The sequence below is a fragment of the Takifugu flavidus genome, chromosome 9 (assembly GCF_003711565.1).
Source record: "Takifugu flavidus isolate HTHZ2018 chromosome 9, ASM371156v2, whole genome shotgun sequence".
Classification (NCBI taxonomy): Eukaryota; Metazoa; Chordata; class Actinopteri; order Tetraodontiformes; family Tetraodontidae; genus Takifugu; species Takifugu flavidus.
Window position 1 is genome coordinate 3,922,333 of NC_079528.1, and position 17,867 is coordinate 3,940,199.

Consider the following 17,867-nt stretch of genomic DNA (forward strand, 5'->3'; position numbering starts at 1 on the left):
AGCAGTTGGGCAATCAGCACCATTCTGTGGAAACTGTAGACCCGTTTCAAAGGTGTAGCCACTTGAACATTTCCTGCGATGTCAAAGAGCGTGGACAATGTGACACTGCGACACTATGCGATGGGGTGCACTGGGTTCTTGTACTTTCCATGAACCACACACCAGCTTAAGCTCCTCTTCCTGGGTTCAGCAAGTGCACGACACCAGCAAAGTATTCCCTCAAACATAAAGAGGAACATTTAATCTGATGTGTGCTAAATATTAGAAATAGCCAGGACGGAGTTTTTCTCCGCACCTTCCATAGCAATTTATTGTTATTATGCAGGTCCAGTTTACTCCAAACCTCACAATTAATTTCCACAGTCAAATTAAATCTGTGTGGAGAATTGTTATTTCATTTCTACGTGAGCGCCTTGTTCAGATGTGATTATAAAGCAATAGAATTATAAAGTTTTAATTTACTTTTTACTGATTATACTTCCAGGCACATAACAGGAACCTGCTGTCCATAGACTTCGATCAAAGCACCAAGGTCGGGAAAATCTACGACGACCACCGCAAGTTCACCCTTCACATCCAGTACGATTCGCTGGGCCGGCCCGTGGTCTGGTCCCCCAGCAGCAAGTACACCGAGGTCAACATTAGCTACTCTGGTGGAGGCCTGTTGGCGGCCATTAACCGCGGGGAGTGGTCCGAACGGCTGGAGTACGAAAACGACAAGGTGGTGTCGCGAGCCTGGGTCAACGGCAAGATCTGGAGCTACACGTATGCAGACAGAGTAAGGACACACTTGTCCGATAGCGCCTCTCTGCGTCAGGCTTACATTCGCTCTGTGGCTTCACCCACACACTCGTTTGTTAGCTGGAACCTGATCCATTCACTCTTCCTATATGTCCGGCCTCACAGCTGTCGCAGCCATGTAAAACCCAAACTAAAGCAAGGTTGAAAAGAATGGGAGAATTCTAAAAGATAATAATAACAAGCTGAAAACAAACCTCAGTAACAATACCTCCCCATTTTTCTTGCCTTTGAGCCAGACACTGAGCTACTTTCACATCATTTAACCATGAAAACCTTTTTCAGAAAGAATAATACGTCTGTCTGAGGGGGTACTTTGTACAGACTATTATTCCACATTTATCTTTCACTTTAAGCTGCAGTGCTTCACAACACACATAGGTCTGAACAACAGACAAGACATTCACATTCAAACAATGGGATAAAGAAATATACTTACAGCAAACACTTGTTTTGCATCTGCAGTTTTAGCAATATATGCCATAAAAATGTATACCGGTAATAATATGTAGAACATGCAAAAGAGACTTTTTTTATATGTGACAAAGATGAACTTTACCAGAAGCTTTAATAACCAGCCTTGGGACTAAATTAAAAAATCTAATAGAATGATAGTCAGGCTGAAATATATTCAATGTCCGCTTTTGGCCTTCTACAGAATTAGAGCGTAAATGAGCTTATATTACAGAACCATCTGGTAATTAATAAGACCTTCATGTAATATTAATTCTACCTTTGAGTTTAACAGAAAAGTATTTTCATTATTTTACAGCCCTTAAACGTGTTGGAAGAGCTGCAGGACACTGAAAAAGACAAATTAAACAGTAAACAGAATTAAAGTAATTCTCTTCTTTAATTTGTTTAAAAATATATGTGCGCACTGGTGTTTAAGCTAAAACTGAGGTTGATTTGGAGAGAGAGTTTTCACGAAAAGGAAGCAGGGGAAAAAGTCATTCCAACTAAATGGATTTCAAAACAGAATCTTGTGCACGTGCTGTGCACCTTTCTCTTCTCCTGCAGTCCATTATGCTCCTGCTGCACAGCAAACGGCGCTACATCTTTGAATACGACCAAACAGACCGTCTGGTTGCCGTGGCGCTGCCCAGCATGGCGAAGCACACCCTACAGTCGCTGCTGTCCATTGGTTACTACAGAAACATACACACTCCTCCTGCCAGCCAGGCGTCCTTCGTGCAGGACTTCACCCTGGATGGGCGGCTGTTGAAGACACAGTACCTGGGAACAGGACGCAGCGTCATTTACAGGTACGACTCAGATCAGGACGTGACTTGTTTGATTTGGATGAAATCGGGCTGTGTTGTTTTATGCCTTGGCACCACATTCAGGCATAGAAAACACAAGAGCAATCGGTTAAATGTAGGGGCCATAATTCAAGGCTGATTCAGAGCTATAAAAGCCTCATAAAAGCTTTATGTCTCACTGTTGCAGGGTGTACTTCACATACAACCGGCTACCCTTGCAAATGACTCTGTTTGGACTAATAAGGAGATAGATTGAAGGTCAAACGTTCATTACTGTGTCAGACGCTACAGGTTTGATTTTGATGAAAGCTGGTTTGGTCCAAGCAGTGGTCTGGCATTTAACAGTTTTGATCCTCCCTGGCTTGATCGAGATGCTACAGCATATCAAACGGCCCCGTTTCCTGATTTGAAAGGCCATCACTCCCACAGCAGCTGCACTGTGTGTGATGAACTGTTGAAAGATGATGCAACTTCCCCCTTAATGGCAAGAGGGAGCATTCTATTATTAATGAGATATAGTGTGTTTACATATTCTAATGTCTTGCTGTATTATTTAAACAGCAGTTTTTCTGCCATATGCGCCACAGCCAGACTTTATTAAACAGTTTGTTATTCTAAAAACATGTCTGCATATCATTTATTCCTCTCTTTAGGTACACCCCTGCGGCGCGGCTTTCAGAGGTGGTTTATGACTCCACCCTGGTGACCTTCACTTACGATGATGCCTCCGGCACTGTGAAGACCATTCACCTCACCCACAGCGGGTTCATTAGCTCCATACGATACAGACAAACAGGTGTGTTTAAAAACAGTGATAAAAACATTGTATGGATAGTAACTTACTAATTCTCTATGTCGATGTGCGATGTGCAGCAGTGGACCTTTGCATTTGTTATTTTTCAAATCAAAACATCCAACGACTCGATCAGTGTAGCTAAAAGCTGCTCTGCAGTGATGTCACTGCCCAATCATGCAGCTTTATCGACAGCATCACTCACTGCACACAGATTTCACTGGGTTGTGCTGCCGTTTCATCTCGGATAAAAGTTGAACGAAGAACAGGTCGTGTTCTGGAGGCTGTGGTCTACCGCAACTGAAACAGTGAGACGACCTCCTCGGCTCTGAGTGGTGTTATGACTCCAAAAACCTCAACAGCCAGGCTGATGATTGTATTTGATGCCCTTCATCAGAAAACATCAGTGCAGAGTCAAGAAGGGGGTTGTATAATAACGTAATAAAGGTTCACCAACAGCACAGGCAACGCTGCAAAAGATAACCATAGTGGAGTACGTTTGACACCTTGCTTTCGATCTTATCAAAACCTAAACCAAGACCACGAATCTAAACCCCACCTATGACTATAGTAATTGTTTCACTTTTGGTTTTACTTCAAATACAAAAGCCAGAAAACTGCAGTGCTCCTTTAGCTTTGGTGACAGATACTTTCAGAGTCTACTAATCTGTCTCTGGACCAACTCTCTGAAGTTACTGAGTCCTGCAATGGCAGAGTTCTCATCCCTGCTAGTAACTTTGTTATTTGATGTCTGTAATCATCTGTGTGTGTTTGTGAACGTGCGTGCGTGCGCTTGACTGATCTCATCATAGCAGAACAAAATGTAAAACAAAATGGTGTCTATGAGAGAGGAAAGGTAGTGATAATTGTCTCTTGGGATTAAACCAAGTTGAGACGGAGAGAGAGGGTTGCGGATATGGACAGGTGTATGAGAGGAAGGGGAAAGAAAGGGAGAGGGGAAGATGACAGCTTCGGGAAAAGACTGAGGGAAGCGAGACGAACAGACTGAGAGTTCCCTGGGGCCACGGAAAACCTTCCATATCTCGCTCAGCACTTCTACCATTTTCCCATTAGCGCAGATTTAGAATCAACATTCCATAGAAAATAAAAATAGATGTAATGCTCATCCAAATGCTCAAAGCCTCCGATGCTTGGCATTAAGTCATTTTAACTGCAATCAGATAGCAACATAATAGTATTTTCATTAGCATTCTCTTTTTTCCCCCCAAAGAGAGGTTGTAGTAGGTGCTACAGAGGTGATGAATCCTGTTGTTAAAGTTGATGTTCTGACATTAAGGAGCCCATTGGCTCATCATGGTTATTGTCTTTAGATTTCATTATCCCTCCATATTAAAGGTCACCAGAGGAAATGCCATAGAGGTGCGGGGACAGTTGAGATTGAGTGACTCACAAATGTGCCTGTCTGTGCTAATGGTGTTGAACTGAGTCTTTGATATGATGTAATTACGCAGGCTTGTGCAGAGGACGCATCGCCCAGGTGTGAAGGCTGTTTGTCAAAATGCACCTAGATTTGTGACATCCTGTTCACACTCCTCTCACACGCATACACGGACGCACACACAAACACACGTTCACACACAAGCGCACACACAAACACCGTTTGCATGCTTTTTACGGGAAACGCTTGTGTTCCGGGCCCAGGTCCGCTGACCAGCCGGCAGATTTTCCGCTTCAGCGAAGAAGGTTTGGTCAATGCCAGGTTTGACTACAGCTACAACAACTTCCGAGTGACAAGCATGCAGGCGGTCATCAATGAGACCCCCCTCCCGATTGATCTGTATCGATACGTCGATGTGTCAGGGCGAGTCGAGCAGTTCGGCAAGTTCAGCGTCATCTTTTACGACCTGAACCAGGTAGGTCACATGATCGGGTCAGTGGTTGGTTGGTGAGATTGTTACCTGACTGGTTTATCATGTTCTGATGGATTTCTAGGTGATCACCACACATCTGATGAAGCACACAAAGGTGTTCAATTCCTACGGCCAGGTGGTGGAGGTCCAGTACGAAATCCTCAAGTCCATTGCCTTTTGGATGACCGTCCAGTACGATAACGCCGGGCGCACAACCACCTGTGATATCAGGGTGGGCGTAGACAGCAATGTGACACGCTACACCTATGAGTACGACGCAGACAGCCAGCTCCTGAGCGTGTCGGTGAATGAGCGACTTCAGTGGCGTTACAGCTACGACCCTAACGGGAACATTAACCTGCTCAGTCTTGGGACCAGTGCAAGGTAGGCCAGCGGTATTGTGTATATTTGCCAAACCTGATTATATTAAACATGGTAAACATGATAAACCTAGCTTGAAACACTGCTACCGTGAGTTGACACACCAACCTTTGACATGGATGACAGAGCTGCAACTGCATGTTTGGTTTGATTCCAGGCTCACACCGCTGCGCTACGATCAGAGAGACCGCATCACACACCTCGGCGAGTTCCAGTACGTCGTGGACGAGGACGGTTTCCTGCGCCAGCGAGCCAATGACCTGTTTGAATATAACTCCAACGGCCTGCTGACCCGCATGTATAACAAAATGACCAAGCACACCGTGTGGTATCGTTATGACGGACTGGGACGGCGAGTAGCCACCAAGAGCAGCCAGGGCGAGCAGCTGCAGTTCTTCTATGCCGATCTGTCCCAGCCCACCAGGGTCAGCCACTTGTATAATCACAGCAGCAATCTGATCACCTCGCTGTATTACGACCTGCAAGGCCAGCTCATCGCCATGGAGCTGAGCAGTGGCGAGGAATACTACGTCGCTTGTGATAGTGTTGGGAGTCCAAGGGCGGTCTTCTCCAGCAAGGGGCGACTAGTTAAAGAAATCTTCTACACCCCTTATGGAGAGGTCTACCAGGACACCAACCCTGATTTCCAGCTTGTCATCGGCTTCCATGGCGGCTTGTACGATCCCAGCACACGGCTGGTCCATCTCGGGAGGCGTGATTACGATACATTGGCGGGTCGATGGACTTCGCCAAATCATGAACTGTGGGGGGAGCTGAGCAAGGAGCCCAGGCCATTTAACATGTACGCCTTCAAAAATAACTGCCCATCTGGGAGAATCGAGGAAGTGACGCAATTTACCACAGGTGAACTTATCGGGATTACAGCATTAATGTGCTGTTACAGAGAAATCACAGAATATTAGCCAAACTACTTGTGTATGTTTAAGTTAGCTATGCTATTCTAGTTGAGCTACAATCAGAGCTCCTACAGCAGGAAACACCTCATTACAGCCTCCACATAGATACGGGTGTTTAACACCACAGCACATCCAGTTACAGTTTCCTACAAAGGTAGCAGCTGCCATAACAAAAGAATGAATCAGCCTTAAAGCTAACCGCAGGTGAGGCGTGTAGCAGAGAGCGAAGATGTGACAGACAGAGTGTACCCGCTACAGAAAGGACAGCTATAGCTCTGATCAGCAGGTTTTTTTGTTTTTTTTTTTTAACAGTGACTGTTATGGTTTGTTCCTTCTCTCTGTCAAGAACATATTGTTCCCCTGAGAAGCGAAACAAAAGGTCAAGAAAGGGAACGAGATGGAAAAGAGAAGGAGAATGAACACAGTGGCAACAGGAGGCATATGTCCTTCTGCCTAATGGAACATTCATTTGGCTTGTCACGTTCTTCTGCAGCAGGATGGTTTATTGCAGACAGAGTCTGTTTGTCAGGAAAACAGTAGTCGTGCCATTCCGGCCACATATTTTGCTCATATTGTGTGATTTCCTGTACACAGTGTTGTTTTCCTGGCTTTATGATTCTTTGTTTGTTTCACATATACACATTATATTCACACATTCTTCCTGTACGCTGAGTTTTTCTCGATGTGTGTGCAGATATTGGAAGCTGGTTGCAGCTGTTTGGCTTCCAGCTTCATAACGTTGTCCCTGGCTTCTCAAAGCCTGAAGTGGGGAGACTGGAACAAACATATGAACTAATGAAGACTCAGACACAGAACTGGGACTCCAGCAAGGTGAGGATTTTTTTTCCTTTTTTAATAACACCACTTTGTAATTAAATGCATTTAATCAGCAGACAGGCCGCTGTAGGACATGACTGTAATTACCTTGAAAGTCAACCATTAGCTCTTTTTAATTTTGGCCAAAAACTATAGAAATGATAATGTCATCATAGTAAAACTGGAGAGTCGTGTCAGTAACGGGCTGGACGTAATAGCAGCTGTGGCTGCAGGCTCGGTTTTGCTTTGCTTTCAAAGCTGCTACGTGACATGCGTGCGCACCAAACGGACGATCACAGACTGAGACGGTTGCTGGATCTTACTGCTTTTTGCTGCTGACAAGGTGGAATCGAGACCCCTAGTAAATCCTCTTTACTTTTCCTCATCCTCAGGTGGTTTTGGGGATCCAGTGTGAGCTGCGGAGGCAATTAAGAAGCTTCATCTCTCTGGAGAGGTTACCTCTGGTCTCCCAGCCCGTAGGGTCAACCAACCACAGACCGCCGCGGCCTCCACCTTTTGGCTCTCGACCGTCTCTCCTTGGCCCTAGCATCCGGTTTGCTGTCTCCCATGGTCGTATCAGCGCTGAGGTGATTGGCGTGGCCAGCGAGGACAGCCGTCGTGTGGCAGCCGTTTTAAATGGTGCTCTCCACCTGAGCGGCCTGAGCTTCACTGTGCACGGATGTGACACGCATCACTTCCTCCAGTCCCGACCAATTGAGGAAGACCTTGCCCTGGGCTTAGGGGTCGGCGGGCGAGTTCTGGAGGGCGGGGTGAATGTGAGCGTGTCTCAGATGAGCGCCGTGGTGAACGGAAGGACTCGACGATTCGCAGATATCACTTTGCAGCAGGGGGCGCTGTGCTTGTGTGTGCGCTACGGTGGGAACGAGGAGGAGGAGAGGGCGCGTGTGAGGGAAGAGGCGAGGAAAAGAGCAGTGGAGGGGGCGTGGCAGAAGGAGAGAAAGAGGGTGGAGTTAGGAGATGTGGGGAGCAGGGCGTGGAGCGAGGCGGAGAAGCAGCAGCTGCTGTCCGAAGGACTTGTTCAGGGTTACGACGGCTACTACTCCCTGCCTATAGAGAAGCAGCCAGAGCTGTGTGACAGCCCCGCCAACATTCACTTTATGACACTTAGCGAGGTGGGGGGCAGGTAACAGAGACACTGGGCAGCCCCCCACCCCACCAAAGACTGCCTGTTTCTACTCTACTCTGATTTGTTCTACTGTTTCTACTGTATCGGGAAAAAAAGAGTAAGAGAAGACAAAGACTGACGAAGAACAAGAGAGCTTGGAGGAAAATATTTCCAAATGCCTTTAAATGTGACAAAATGATGGTATTTTATTATTATCGTCCGGTTTCTCCAATTTCTAACAGTGGCACAAGCAGTGTGTGGTTTGGCTGTGGCTTTCGCTTTTTGTATCCAGACCGACGGACTGACCGACCCGATGGACTCCACCCATCATCACATCGTTTCTCATCGCAACGGGACTTGGGTTCACCGAACTGTTGAGATTACGGCTTCTTGACTGCAGTGAAAATTCTCCATGACTCCAATCAGGAGACGGTGTTTGCGTTCCTTCATGGTTTACCTCGGATATTCTATGGTTTACATATTGTGTAGGAGAGGCCTTGTCTACTCTGACACTCCCCTTTATGGAAGGAAGCCTCCCCTGGTTTTCCACCTCTGGTGTGATCAACAAGTAGTTTGTATGCGTGTGTATACTAAAATCAAGAATGTACATAGCCAGTGCTTTCACACTGAAAAAAAAGTGCTCAACTGGAACTTCTGTTGTTCATAATTAAGTGTCAGTATTGTTAATCAATAGGAAACAGTTACAATTTCTTTTTGCAAAGAATTATACATGGATATAGTAAATATTCTGGATGAAAAATCTGACTTTATTGGGTTACAATGCTGATTAAAGTAATTATGTGTGAATAACCAGATTGCTCCCTGGGATTTAATTGGCATTGGGTATCATCTTGCGCTCTTTCTCTGCCTCGCCAAAGTCCTCTCTGCACCCTTCCTGCCACATTTGCTGAGTACTCTTTGTTCTCATGGCGTGGTGTTCTGCGACTCGCGGGTCTGTGCTGTCATTATCACCCATCATTATGGCTCAAGCTGAGATATGCACGAGGAGCCCGCGTCTGTTAGAAGACATGGGGAGGAGGAGGAAGGAAGAGAGTGCGGGGAAGCTAGAAACCACAGAGGAAGGGGTAAAAAGAGGTGTGACAGCTGAAGCTCAGTGAGTGGGTGGCGAGAGCTAAAGGGGCAGGACCTGGACTTGGCTGTGCTCGTCTCTGCTGCTTGTCTCGTCTCATTAAGAAATGCCAATCAGAACACGTTTTGAACCACTTCCAAGTTTGCGTCTCTCCTCCCCCCCAAAAAAATTAAAAAGAAAAATAACGAAGACTGTTGGGTTGTTTTTTTTGTTTTTTTAATCTCACCACAGCTGAGCCCAGCAGCTCCCCCTCATCCTCCCACATCACTCCACCATCTGCCCACCATTAATTGTTTGTGTCTCACTCCCAGGCTGGAGATGATAGAGCCACACAGTCCATATGTTCCAGTAGCAGGCAGGTGATATACGTTCCTAACTAACGGTCTGTTGATCGGCAGCCATGTACCTTCTCTTCTAAACCATATGCTCCGCAAGATACTGTCCAACCTCATCTCAGCGGTATAAAGATGGAGGGTATGGTTGCTAGGAGACTGCTGCACCAAATGATTGTGTTGCATGAATGAATGCTCCCTCTCTCTCTCTCTCTCTCTTTCTCGGTTCATTTTTTTTCCATCAGACGCCGGTAATGTCAATCAGGTGAATGACAGATATTCGCCCCCTCCTCCGAGCCATCAGCATTTTCTCTATGGAAATCAGCACTTCAATATGTCAAATTGAATTTTTGGGGATTTTCCCTCAGACGAAGGTTCCGGTTGTAAGCTACTGTGTGCTTGTGACCTCATTTAAGGAGGTCTGATTTCACCAATATCATTTATTTTACTTTGCTATTCACGCAACAGAAATTGCATTAAGGAAGCAGAGAACAATATTTGTTGTCAACAGATGGATGCAGTAATGGATATTAATGTTTCGGCACTTGAATATTTCACCTCACATCTCTGAGCGTAAAGAGTCAACACTTTCTCCGTCGCAGAGAGAAAGCAAACACTGGATGGACTCTGAGCGCAGACAAAACTGCCAGGGGCTGAAGGATCTGCAGGTTTTGTCGCTGAGCAATTGGAGGAAAATTACACTTTGTTCAAATGCTACATGCAAACTATAACGGCAGCCATTTTGCAACAACATAGTATTTATGAGGTCGGGCATGTTCCTTACGGCTCGCCACTCTTTCTTTCAGTCTGTTTTATCTGTTCAGGCTGTTACTGGACATCTGTGTCTTCATCTGTGTCCTCGCGCGTATCTGAGCAGTGACCGGGTAGAGCAGAGGCATGACAATTCCTTGTCCAGGCTTCTGGAACGCTGCTATCAAGTTCCTGATGTGACGGAACGACCGTTTCGGCACGCCGGGAGTAGTCTGTAAGATGAGGAAAGAGAAGGACAATTCAGTTTCTTCATGTCCACGTCGACATCTAACATGCTCCCTTCTAGAATGAGTCCTAACCCTAACCCCCAACTTTTGCCGTGGAAACAGGATGCTGATTTATGCAGATCTGTAAGAGCTGAGCAGCACAATAACAAATCAGAGGATTTAAGAGAAACATAATCTGTACCTGCCATAGAAGGAGGATTTTTATGGTGGGATTTAAAGGCCAAACTCAGCATCACTCGTCTCTTTGTCAAACTAAAATCACAGATTATTCTGGAAAGGAATCAGGCCTCTGCAACTTCGTTTTTATTTGTCTTTTTCAGAATTATTTTTTTTTTTAGGGGGGGGTTCGCTGGATTCAAACCTTATCCAGGATCTATCAATGTGTTTGGCATTAATTCTCATTTCCGTCCACTTTGCCTGTACGGCAGTTGGATCAACATTTATCATCCTACAATGAGAAACATTAAACTTTTAAAGGATTCGTGTTTTATCCAATAAGACCACTTTAAAGGAATCAATTTGTTTACATGTCATGTGATCAATCATAGAGTAAGAAATTGGTAATATTTTATTCTGGATTATATTATAAAAACGATTCATTAAAAGCCAGAGAGCCCTGCAGCAATGCACACTTTTTTCCCCCTCCCTCAGCATCATCTCAGGATTGAGCATTAAAATGATTGAGAATAACTGGCGACCAATGGAAAGCACACCGCTGAGCTCACGATGAATATCGGATACCACGCGGATATAAGAGATGGTAAAAATGTGTGCTGACAACAGCCTCCCGCTCGGCTGTCAGTGGGAGACACGGTCTTCAGATGTCTCTGTGTGTTCACATCTCTGGACATTTGCCAGTCCTCAGTGTTCAATTACATCACCTCTCCCATCAGACCTGCTGTCAAACACAATTCTAGTTTTCCTGTCTTTGGACAGCCCGTTTCTCCGAACACATCACATTTGACTGAGGGCCTGTGCTCTGACATCCTTTAATGTGCAGAAACCCAGTAGTTATTACATTCTACATCATTTAGCATGCTGGCCTAGGTTTAATCCAGGCCTCTATGGTTGTCAGAAGGCTTTGCTTGGGCAGCTTCTGTGGGTGATGACTCTGTATAACTTGGATGTATAACTTTTGTGCAGTTTAACTTTGGCATCTTCAATTAATCTGATAAACATTAAAAGAACCAAAAGGAAGGTTAAAAAAAAAAACAGAACTGAAACTTCTGAGAACTTCATGTCAGAGCTAAATATTTACTGTCTATTGATTGCTAAATTTGGCTGGCATCGCAACAAAAACAGAACGAAACAGCAGCCAGAGCAAAAAATGTGCTTCTTTCTAAAGGTCGATGCGGGAACAGTGAATAAAGAAAATACAATAAAATGTCTCACGTCTGCAGCCCATGAGCCACCGTGATCTTGGTACAGTCTGTAGGTGTAGACGTATCCATGGCACCTGCACACAAAGCGACATAGCTTCGACTCAGCCATCCTACACATGAAAGCATCAATAGCTGCAGGGTTAGGAGAAAAGCAGAACATTCTGTTTCTCATTAGAACAAGTAGCATTACTGTTGTTGACACGTATAGATGGAGGAGTTTGACCCCGTGGCACTGCCACGTCTTTATAATTCAGCAGCCGACATGCATCCGGGAAAGCAAAGAAAAATTGTAAATAACTAAAGAAGTGTCACTTTGGAACTGGAAAAGTGTCACTTTGGGTTCAGACTTACAGCACACACAGACAGTAGACGCCCGGCACCGAGTCACTGTTGCGGACCAGGTAGCAGCCGTCCCTGCCGTCCTGGCCCAACCGTCGCTCTCCCTCTTCTTTGCCTATGGGTCCATGGTAGACAGGCAGGTTTTCCATCGTTCCTCTCCAGAGTTGACAACTCTTGTCCTCACGTTCAGAGTTCTACTCTGAGATTTGTCCTCACTGTCAGGGGACACGGATGATGGCTCCTGAGGTTTCACCAGCCAGCTCTCCAGCTTCTCTCACTTGCTGTAGTCTGGCAACATCTCTCTCCACCTTCGAACCTCATGGCTGCTGACGCACGCGGACACATACTCACGCCTGCAAAAATGTTTGTTTTGCATAAGGTTCAGGAAATGATCTTTTTTTTTTCCAACAGGAAATAACTTCAAAGATTCTAACTGAATATTTCCACAACAATAGAAAGCACAAGAAAATTGAATTTTATAGAAAGTACATAAAAAGCAATCCCCATTTTTTCAAATAAGAAAATGTAAATTCCGCTTACGCAGCGTTTGAAAGTGTTTCTATCTCAATTATCAGGAGGACTGGCCTTGTTTCTTATTAACAGAAATTTGCTTACTTTAGGGCTTTCACCACCACACTTTCCATGAATTTTGATTTAAGTTTATTGTCACCAGAAAAGAAAGTAAGTAAAAGAAATTAAATAAAGCCCACAGTGTACCATTAAAAATAACAGCCTGGTTCAGAAAAAGCACAAATCTTCCACATGTAGCTAACATTAGATGAATGATGGTGTGCAAATATTTAACAGACACTTAATTATTTATGCTTAGAAAATACATGAACAATATGTTCTATTAAAAGTGCAGGTTGCCAAATTAAATCTTAGTAATCCGGTTTCAGTAGTTAAAATATAAAAGTCAGTAAATGTGTATTAGATCTTTTAGAAATATGACAGAGCTCCAATGCACCATAAACTGGATTATAATATAGACAGACTGGAAAAAAGACTGACTGAAGCCTCTCCAGCAGTTTGATTTGCATTAAAATGTGTTTTCATGAAACAAATGTGCCACAGCAGGAGCTCTGTCAGCACATGATGACCTTAGACAGACAGACAGGCAGACAGGCAGACAAACAGACAGGAAGGAAGGCAGGCAGGCAGGCAGGCAGGCAGGCAGACAGGCAGGCAGTTAGGCAGGCAGGCAGACAGACAGACAGGCAGGCAGGCAGGCAGGCAGTTAGGCAGCCAGCCAGCCAGCCAGCCAGCCAGCCAGCCAGCCAGCCAGCCAGACAGGCAGGCAGGCAGGCAGGCAGACAGCCAGCCAGACAAACAGGCAGGCAGGCAGGCAGGCAGGCAGTTAGGCAGGCAGGCAGACAGACAGGCAGGCAGGCAGGCAGCCAGCCAGCCAGCCAGCCAGACAGACAGACAGACAGACAGACAGACAGACAGACAGACAGACAGACAGACAGACAGACAGACAGACAGACAGACAGACAGATAGATAGATAGATAGATAGATAGATAGATAGATAGATAGATAGATAGATAGATAGATAGATAGATAGATAGATAGATAGATAGAGCCATCAGCCTGAATTAGTTCCGTCTGTTCTGCTTCTTCATACAGCGGTCATGTGGCTCTTTAGCGTCACCAAGTGGCCAGAAAACGAATGACTTGTATGAGCAAGCTTGGAAAAACAAGCCTCGTTCCGTGCCAGTGTTTTTCATCCTTCTGAAAAACTTGACTAGGAAAGTTGAATAAGGAAAAATAGAAAAACTTCCTGTATAAACTAAAGTGCAGGCTCCTGTAGGATTCTTTGCCGGCTCTGATTCCACAGACAAGCCGCCCGAGGTCAATACAGAATGCAGTGGATCCATACTGGACACAAATAGCATACAGAGGTACATCACTGACTGCCGGCTCAATCGACCAACCCATCTAGCTGGACTGGAATGCATTATAAGGACATTAATAAAAGATAACCATATCTGGAACTGATATGGGAGGTATTCTGCAATGGGAGAAAGAGGGAAGCAGCTCTATCTGTCAGGACAAAAATGCCTTTTTGCCACGGGGGACGCTAACAGTAAGGACTGGAAACTGAACCAGTTTGACAAAACTGCTGTAGATGTAGAATCTGATGAGAAACCAGCAGCCAATTACCAACATTGATGCTAACCAGGGGTAATCTGTGACTGTATTGAACAGTGAAACTGGGTTTTACAGAAAACCATGTGCTCTTTATTTCTTTATGATGTCAGAGAACTGCAGGGAAATTCCATTTTTCTGGAGATTAATACACACTTATTACAATGAACACAATGTGAAAAAAAACTGCAGAAGTGGCATCGTTACATATATTCATTTATCTTTGAAATGGAGAAGGGTTAAGAGTATTTTGTTGGTTTTTTCTACAGAATATAGCTGACACAACATTAGGTACTTTAAAACAAACTCATTGATTAATATCCACCTCTTAAAGGAAAAATTCCCCCAAAACTTTTGATTATAATCTTCTCATCCGCTATGCTGATGGTTGCTTCAAGAGTCCTCAAAACATCCAAGGCCATGATTGAGGGCAGGATTCTTGCGTGATCAGAGGGCCGCAATGGAAGCAAAAGACGTGCATGAGCGAGCACTCTTGAGACGTCTAATTTGCTCCGTCCTTATCGTACATTTGAGGAAGTGTCCTCTGTTTATTGCATTTCTAATGGATTTGGTTAGAACTTGGGGTAAGTCTAGACTCCAAAAGAGTTGAAACCTGTCCCACCTCTTCAGCACCTTAATGGAGAATAAACAAGTGAGTTTTTGTTTTCAGGAAACTGCTTTTTTGAAGCTCCACAGTTACCACTGAAGTGAACAGAAAGACCCAATAGTCAGTCAACTCAATGTTTCCATGCAGCTACACTCTAGTTCAACCTAGATCTGCGCCCGTGTCTGTCTGCCGGATTTAAGTCCAGGGGTTTATGTTCCATCTTTGTTGAAGGGGCAGTAAGTAGCTGAGGAGTTACTCGTCACATGGTGATTTGGGGCCAGTGGAGCGAGAGGGACGTCAGAGATCGAGCTAAGCATGAGCAGGGGACTCCATGATTGCCAGGTCTTTCAGGTCACTCAGTTTCTGAGAGAAAGAGCTCAGCCTGGTGCTGAAGGAACCCCTCTTCTGGCTGTGATCTTCTCCAGGGGCCTTCAGGCAAGCACAAAAGCTCTTGCAGAGGCCTCCAAGACGACCCCGGAAATGGTTTCCCACAAAGCAATAGAGCACGGGGTTGATGGCCGAGTTGGTGAAGCCCAGGGAGAGAGTTAGGGGGGTCAGGTTCCTGATGGTCCAGGTAACCCAGCAGCTGTCCAGCCAGCCTTCACTCCTCAGCAAGTCCAAGAAGGTCATACAGTGGAACGGGAACCAGCAAAGGAAGAAAGCCACGACGACAGTGGTGACGGTCCACAGCACCCTCTCCAGCCTCCGACCTTCCAGGCTTTTGCTCGAGCTGGCTCTGTGACTAACATGCACGGCTGACGGTCGCGCCGCTTTACTCCCCAAAGATTTATAGGGAGCCTTCTTGTGAGGGTGCCTCTGGTTCTGGGTCGTTTCCAGCCCTCTATCAGCCATCAAGTGTCTGCCGATGGCACAGTAGCAGCATGAGATGATGATAAGTGGCACCAGGAAGGCCAAGATAATCTTCATCAGGACCAGGGTGATATACCAGGCATGGTTAGGATATATGATAGCACAGGCCTCCACGGCAAGCTCCTTAATGTGGTGAGTGTCTCTAAGATACAAGCTGGGGGAGGAGCACGCACACGCCAGCAACCACACCAGGACGCACACCAAGCGAGCACGTCTGGGGTTCCGGGAATTCTGGAAGCGGAGAGGATGCACGATGGCCAGGTAGCGATCTACGCTCATGCATGTGATAAAGAAGATGGACGCGTAGAGGTTGAAGTTCAGGAGAGCGTCACAGAGTTTGCAGGTGATGCGGCCAAAGGGCCAGCTGTAGCCCAGGGCGTAGTAGACCGCCCAGAACGGGAGCGACAGCAGGAAGAGCAGGTCAGACACACACAGGTTCAGCATAAACGTGTTCGCCACGGTCGTCCTTGAAGCACTGGCCTGGCCCAGGACGCACACTGCCAGGGTGTTGGCCACGGTGCCCAGGACGGAGACAACGCTGAAGATGGCAGGGATGGCTGTGGTCATGGAGAGAGGTGGCCAGTCAGAGCAGGGAAGAGCGGGCGGGGCCGCAGAACTGTTCACGTCCACCTCGGCCGGGGAAGGGGTGAAGTTGAAAAAGGACGGCGCGTCTGAAAACGCCATTATTGGACCTCGGTGCACTTTGGCTTCCTTATATAAAAAAAATGTTTTCAAGGTCGCCTGGAAGTAAAAGAAGACAGAGAGAAGTGGAAACACTTTAAAGTGAGAAAAGCTGTTTTTATTTCAACTGCTGGCTGGAGCGGTTGGTGACGAATCACCGCCGCGGGGCATGACATCACACTTGAAGTTGAAATATGAAACAAAGATGTTTATAATAACCTTAGTTTAAAAAATATTTACAGCCAATAGAGCAATATCATTTGAAGCATCATCCTTACCAACTACTTTCTCTCTTTTAAAATGTCTTCTGGTGTCCAGTTGAGTCCAGAAATTTCAGAGCTTCTTTTGGCTAAAGTCCTTGTCTTGACATTTGCTTGGTGGCCCGTCTGCAAGGTAAAGCAGCACATCCGTGTGCCACAGTCCACTTCATGCTTCCGTGTGTGTGTGTGTGTGTGAAAGAGAGGAAGAGAGAGAGAGAGAGAGAGCACTGTGACAAAAACTGCCTGGACTGGAGGTTCTGAGAAACCAGATGAGGTTGCGGGGTCTTATAGCCCTGCGAGCCTCTCGGTGGTTGCACAAGAGGGGCGCAGCCTACACGTCCCACCTCCATCATTACCAGGAGGCTGGATCGTACCTGGAGTGGAGCCAGCAGGCAGAGACGCCGAGAGGAAAGTGAGGCAGGGTTAGAAACTTGCCCTCTGTTTTGCATTGTATCCTCTACAACAGAAAAGGCCAAAATCAAGTCAAGATGTGACTACACACACACGTACGCACGCACACACACACACACACTGGTGTCATGTAATGGGTTGTATTGAAAAGGACACCAGAGTGGTTAAGATGTCTCTGCTGGGATCTTTGACCCCAACAACACAGACTGAGCGTTAATTAAGCCAGCCTCGTGCTTTGTGTCATACTGGTGCTGCTCTGTGGTCAGATAAGCCATGGGAAATATTTACTCTGTCTCAGAGGAAGTCAAGGCAGCCACTGGGGCATAGGCAGAAGGAGGGGGGGGGGGCAGTTTGGAAGACAAATGAGGAGGAGGACAGGCAGATACTTCAGGGAGGGAACAAGAAGATGAGAAGGAGCGATGGTGAAATAGAGAAGGGCAAAAGAGGAGAGAACGCAGAGATTTCCTCCAGTGGTTTTTCATTAAAGCCTCCGGTGAAAGTTAATGAGGGATGCGCACAAAGCTCTGAGAGCGATTACATCACTGCTCCTTTGATCAACGGTCTGAGTGCATGCGCCCCCCCCCCATGTGTGCACTTCAATACTTGTACAGCTGCATACACACTTCCGAATCCCACTCTGGCGCCCACCATCAATACAGCATCCATACTGCTGCTTACACGTGTTTTCACACAGGTGTGCAGGCTCTGCTCCACAGAGCAACCACGATCCAACATATTGTATCAGAGGGAAACTACGAGCGTGACGGACAGAGGCCAGATAGGA

At 46.0% G+C, this 17,867-nt stretch overlaps 3 protein-coding genes and 1 long non-coding RNA gene across 7 annotated transcripts in view; 2 read left to right on the forward strand and 2 right to left on the reverse strand.

The window, feature by feature from the left end:
* Positions 1–8,777, forward strand: part of tenm1 (teneurin transmembrane protein 1) — a 141,912-nt gene extending 133,135 nt beyond the window's left edge. For all 3 annotated transcript variants that reach the window (XM_057043992.1, XM_057043994.1, XM_057043993.1), the window contains exons 31-38: positions 485–778; positions 1,819–2,063; positions 2,714–2,856; positions 4,516–4,727; positions 4,807–5,108; positions 5,263–5,969; positions 6,717–6,853; positions 7,231–8,777. In XM_057043992.1, the coding sequence (XP_056899972.1) occupies positions 485–778; positions 1,819–2,063; positions 2,714–2,856; positions 4,516–4,727; positions 4,807–5,108; positions 5,263–5,969; positions 6,717–6,853; positions 7,231–7,986 (2,796 nt within the window). In that variant the 3' untranslated portion in view covers positions 7,987–8,777. The remainder of the gene's footprint in view (positions 1–484; positions 779–1,818; positions 2,064–2,713; positions 2,857–4,515; positions 4,728–4,806; positions 5,109–5,262; positions 5,970–6,716; positions 6,854–7,230) is intronic.
* A 476-nt stretch (positions 8,778–9,253) lies between these two features.
* Positions 9,254–12,501, reverse strand: LOC130531832 (SH2 domain-containing protein 1A-like). Of its 2 annotated transcripts, none has more exons than XM_057044001.1 (3): positions 12,118–12,501; positions 11,777–11,876; positions 9,254–10,369 (listed from the first exon to the last, which is right to left on the reverse strand). In XM_057044001.1, exons 1-3 carry the CDS (start codon positions 12,252–12,254, stop codon positions 10,199–10,201), a joined length of 408 nt encoding a protein of 135 aa, XP_056899981.1. In that variant the 5' UTR covers positions 12,255–12,501; the 3' UTR covers positions 9,254–10,198. The 2 variants fall into 2 exon arrangements, with proteins under 2 accessions (XP_056899981.1, XP_056899982.1); XM_057044002.1 differs by having other exon boundaries at positions 11,777–11,840; positions 12,118–12,444.
* LOC130531833 (uncharacterized) lies at positions 10,285–11,783 on the forward strand. Its single transcript, XR_008952212.1, has 2 exons — positions 10,285–11,486; positions 11,579–11,783. It is a non-coding gene; the product is annotated as an uncharacterized LOC130531833 (long non-coding RNA).
* A 1,823-nt stretch (positions 12,502–14,324) lies between the features above and the next one.
* LOC130531830 (type-2 angiotensin II receptor-like) lies at positions 14,325–16,966 on the reverse strand. The gene is made up of 2 exons (XM_057043998.1): positions 16,691–16,966; positions 14,325–16,472 (listed from the first exon to the last, which is right to left on the reverse strand). Exon 2 carries the CDS (start codon positions 16,413–16,415, stop codon positions 15,171–15,173), a length of 1,245 nt encoding a protein of 414 aa, XP_056899978.1. The 5' UTR covers positions 16,416–16,472; positions 16,691–16,966; the 3' UTR covers positions 14,325–15,170.
* Between the last annotated feature and the right edge of the window lie 901 nt (positions 16,967–17,867).

Excerpts from the sequence above, each read along its gene's own strand:
- LOC130531832 (XM_057044001.1), bottom strand. The coding sequence starts at position 12,254 with ATGGAAAACCTGCCTGTCTACCATGGACCCATAGGCAAAGAAGAGGGA. Across the intron at positions 11,877-12,117 it reads GTCTACTGTCTGTGTGTGCT|GATGGCTGAGTCGAAGCTAT; the intron begins GTAAGTCTGAAC and ends TTTCATGTGTAG. Across the intron at positions 10,370-11,776 it reads GTGGCTCATGGGCTGCAGAC|ACTACTCCCGGCGTGCCGAA; the intron begins GTGAGACATTTT and ends CTCATCTTACAG.
- LOC130531830 (XM_057043998.1), bottom strand. The coding sequence starts at position 16,415 with ATGGCGTTTTCAGACGCGCCGTCCTTTTTCAACTTCACCCCTTCCCCG.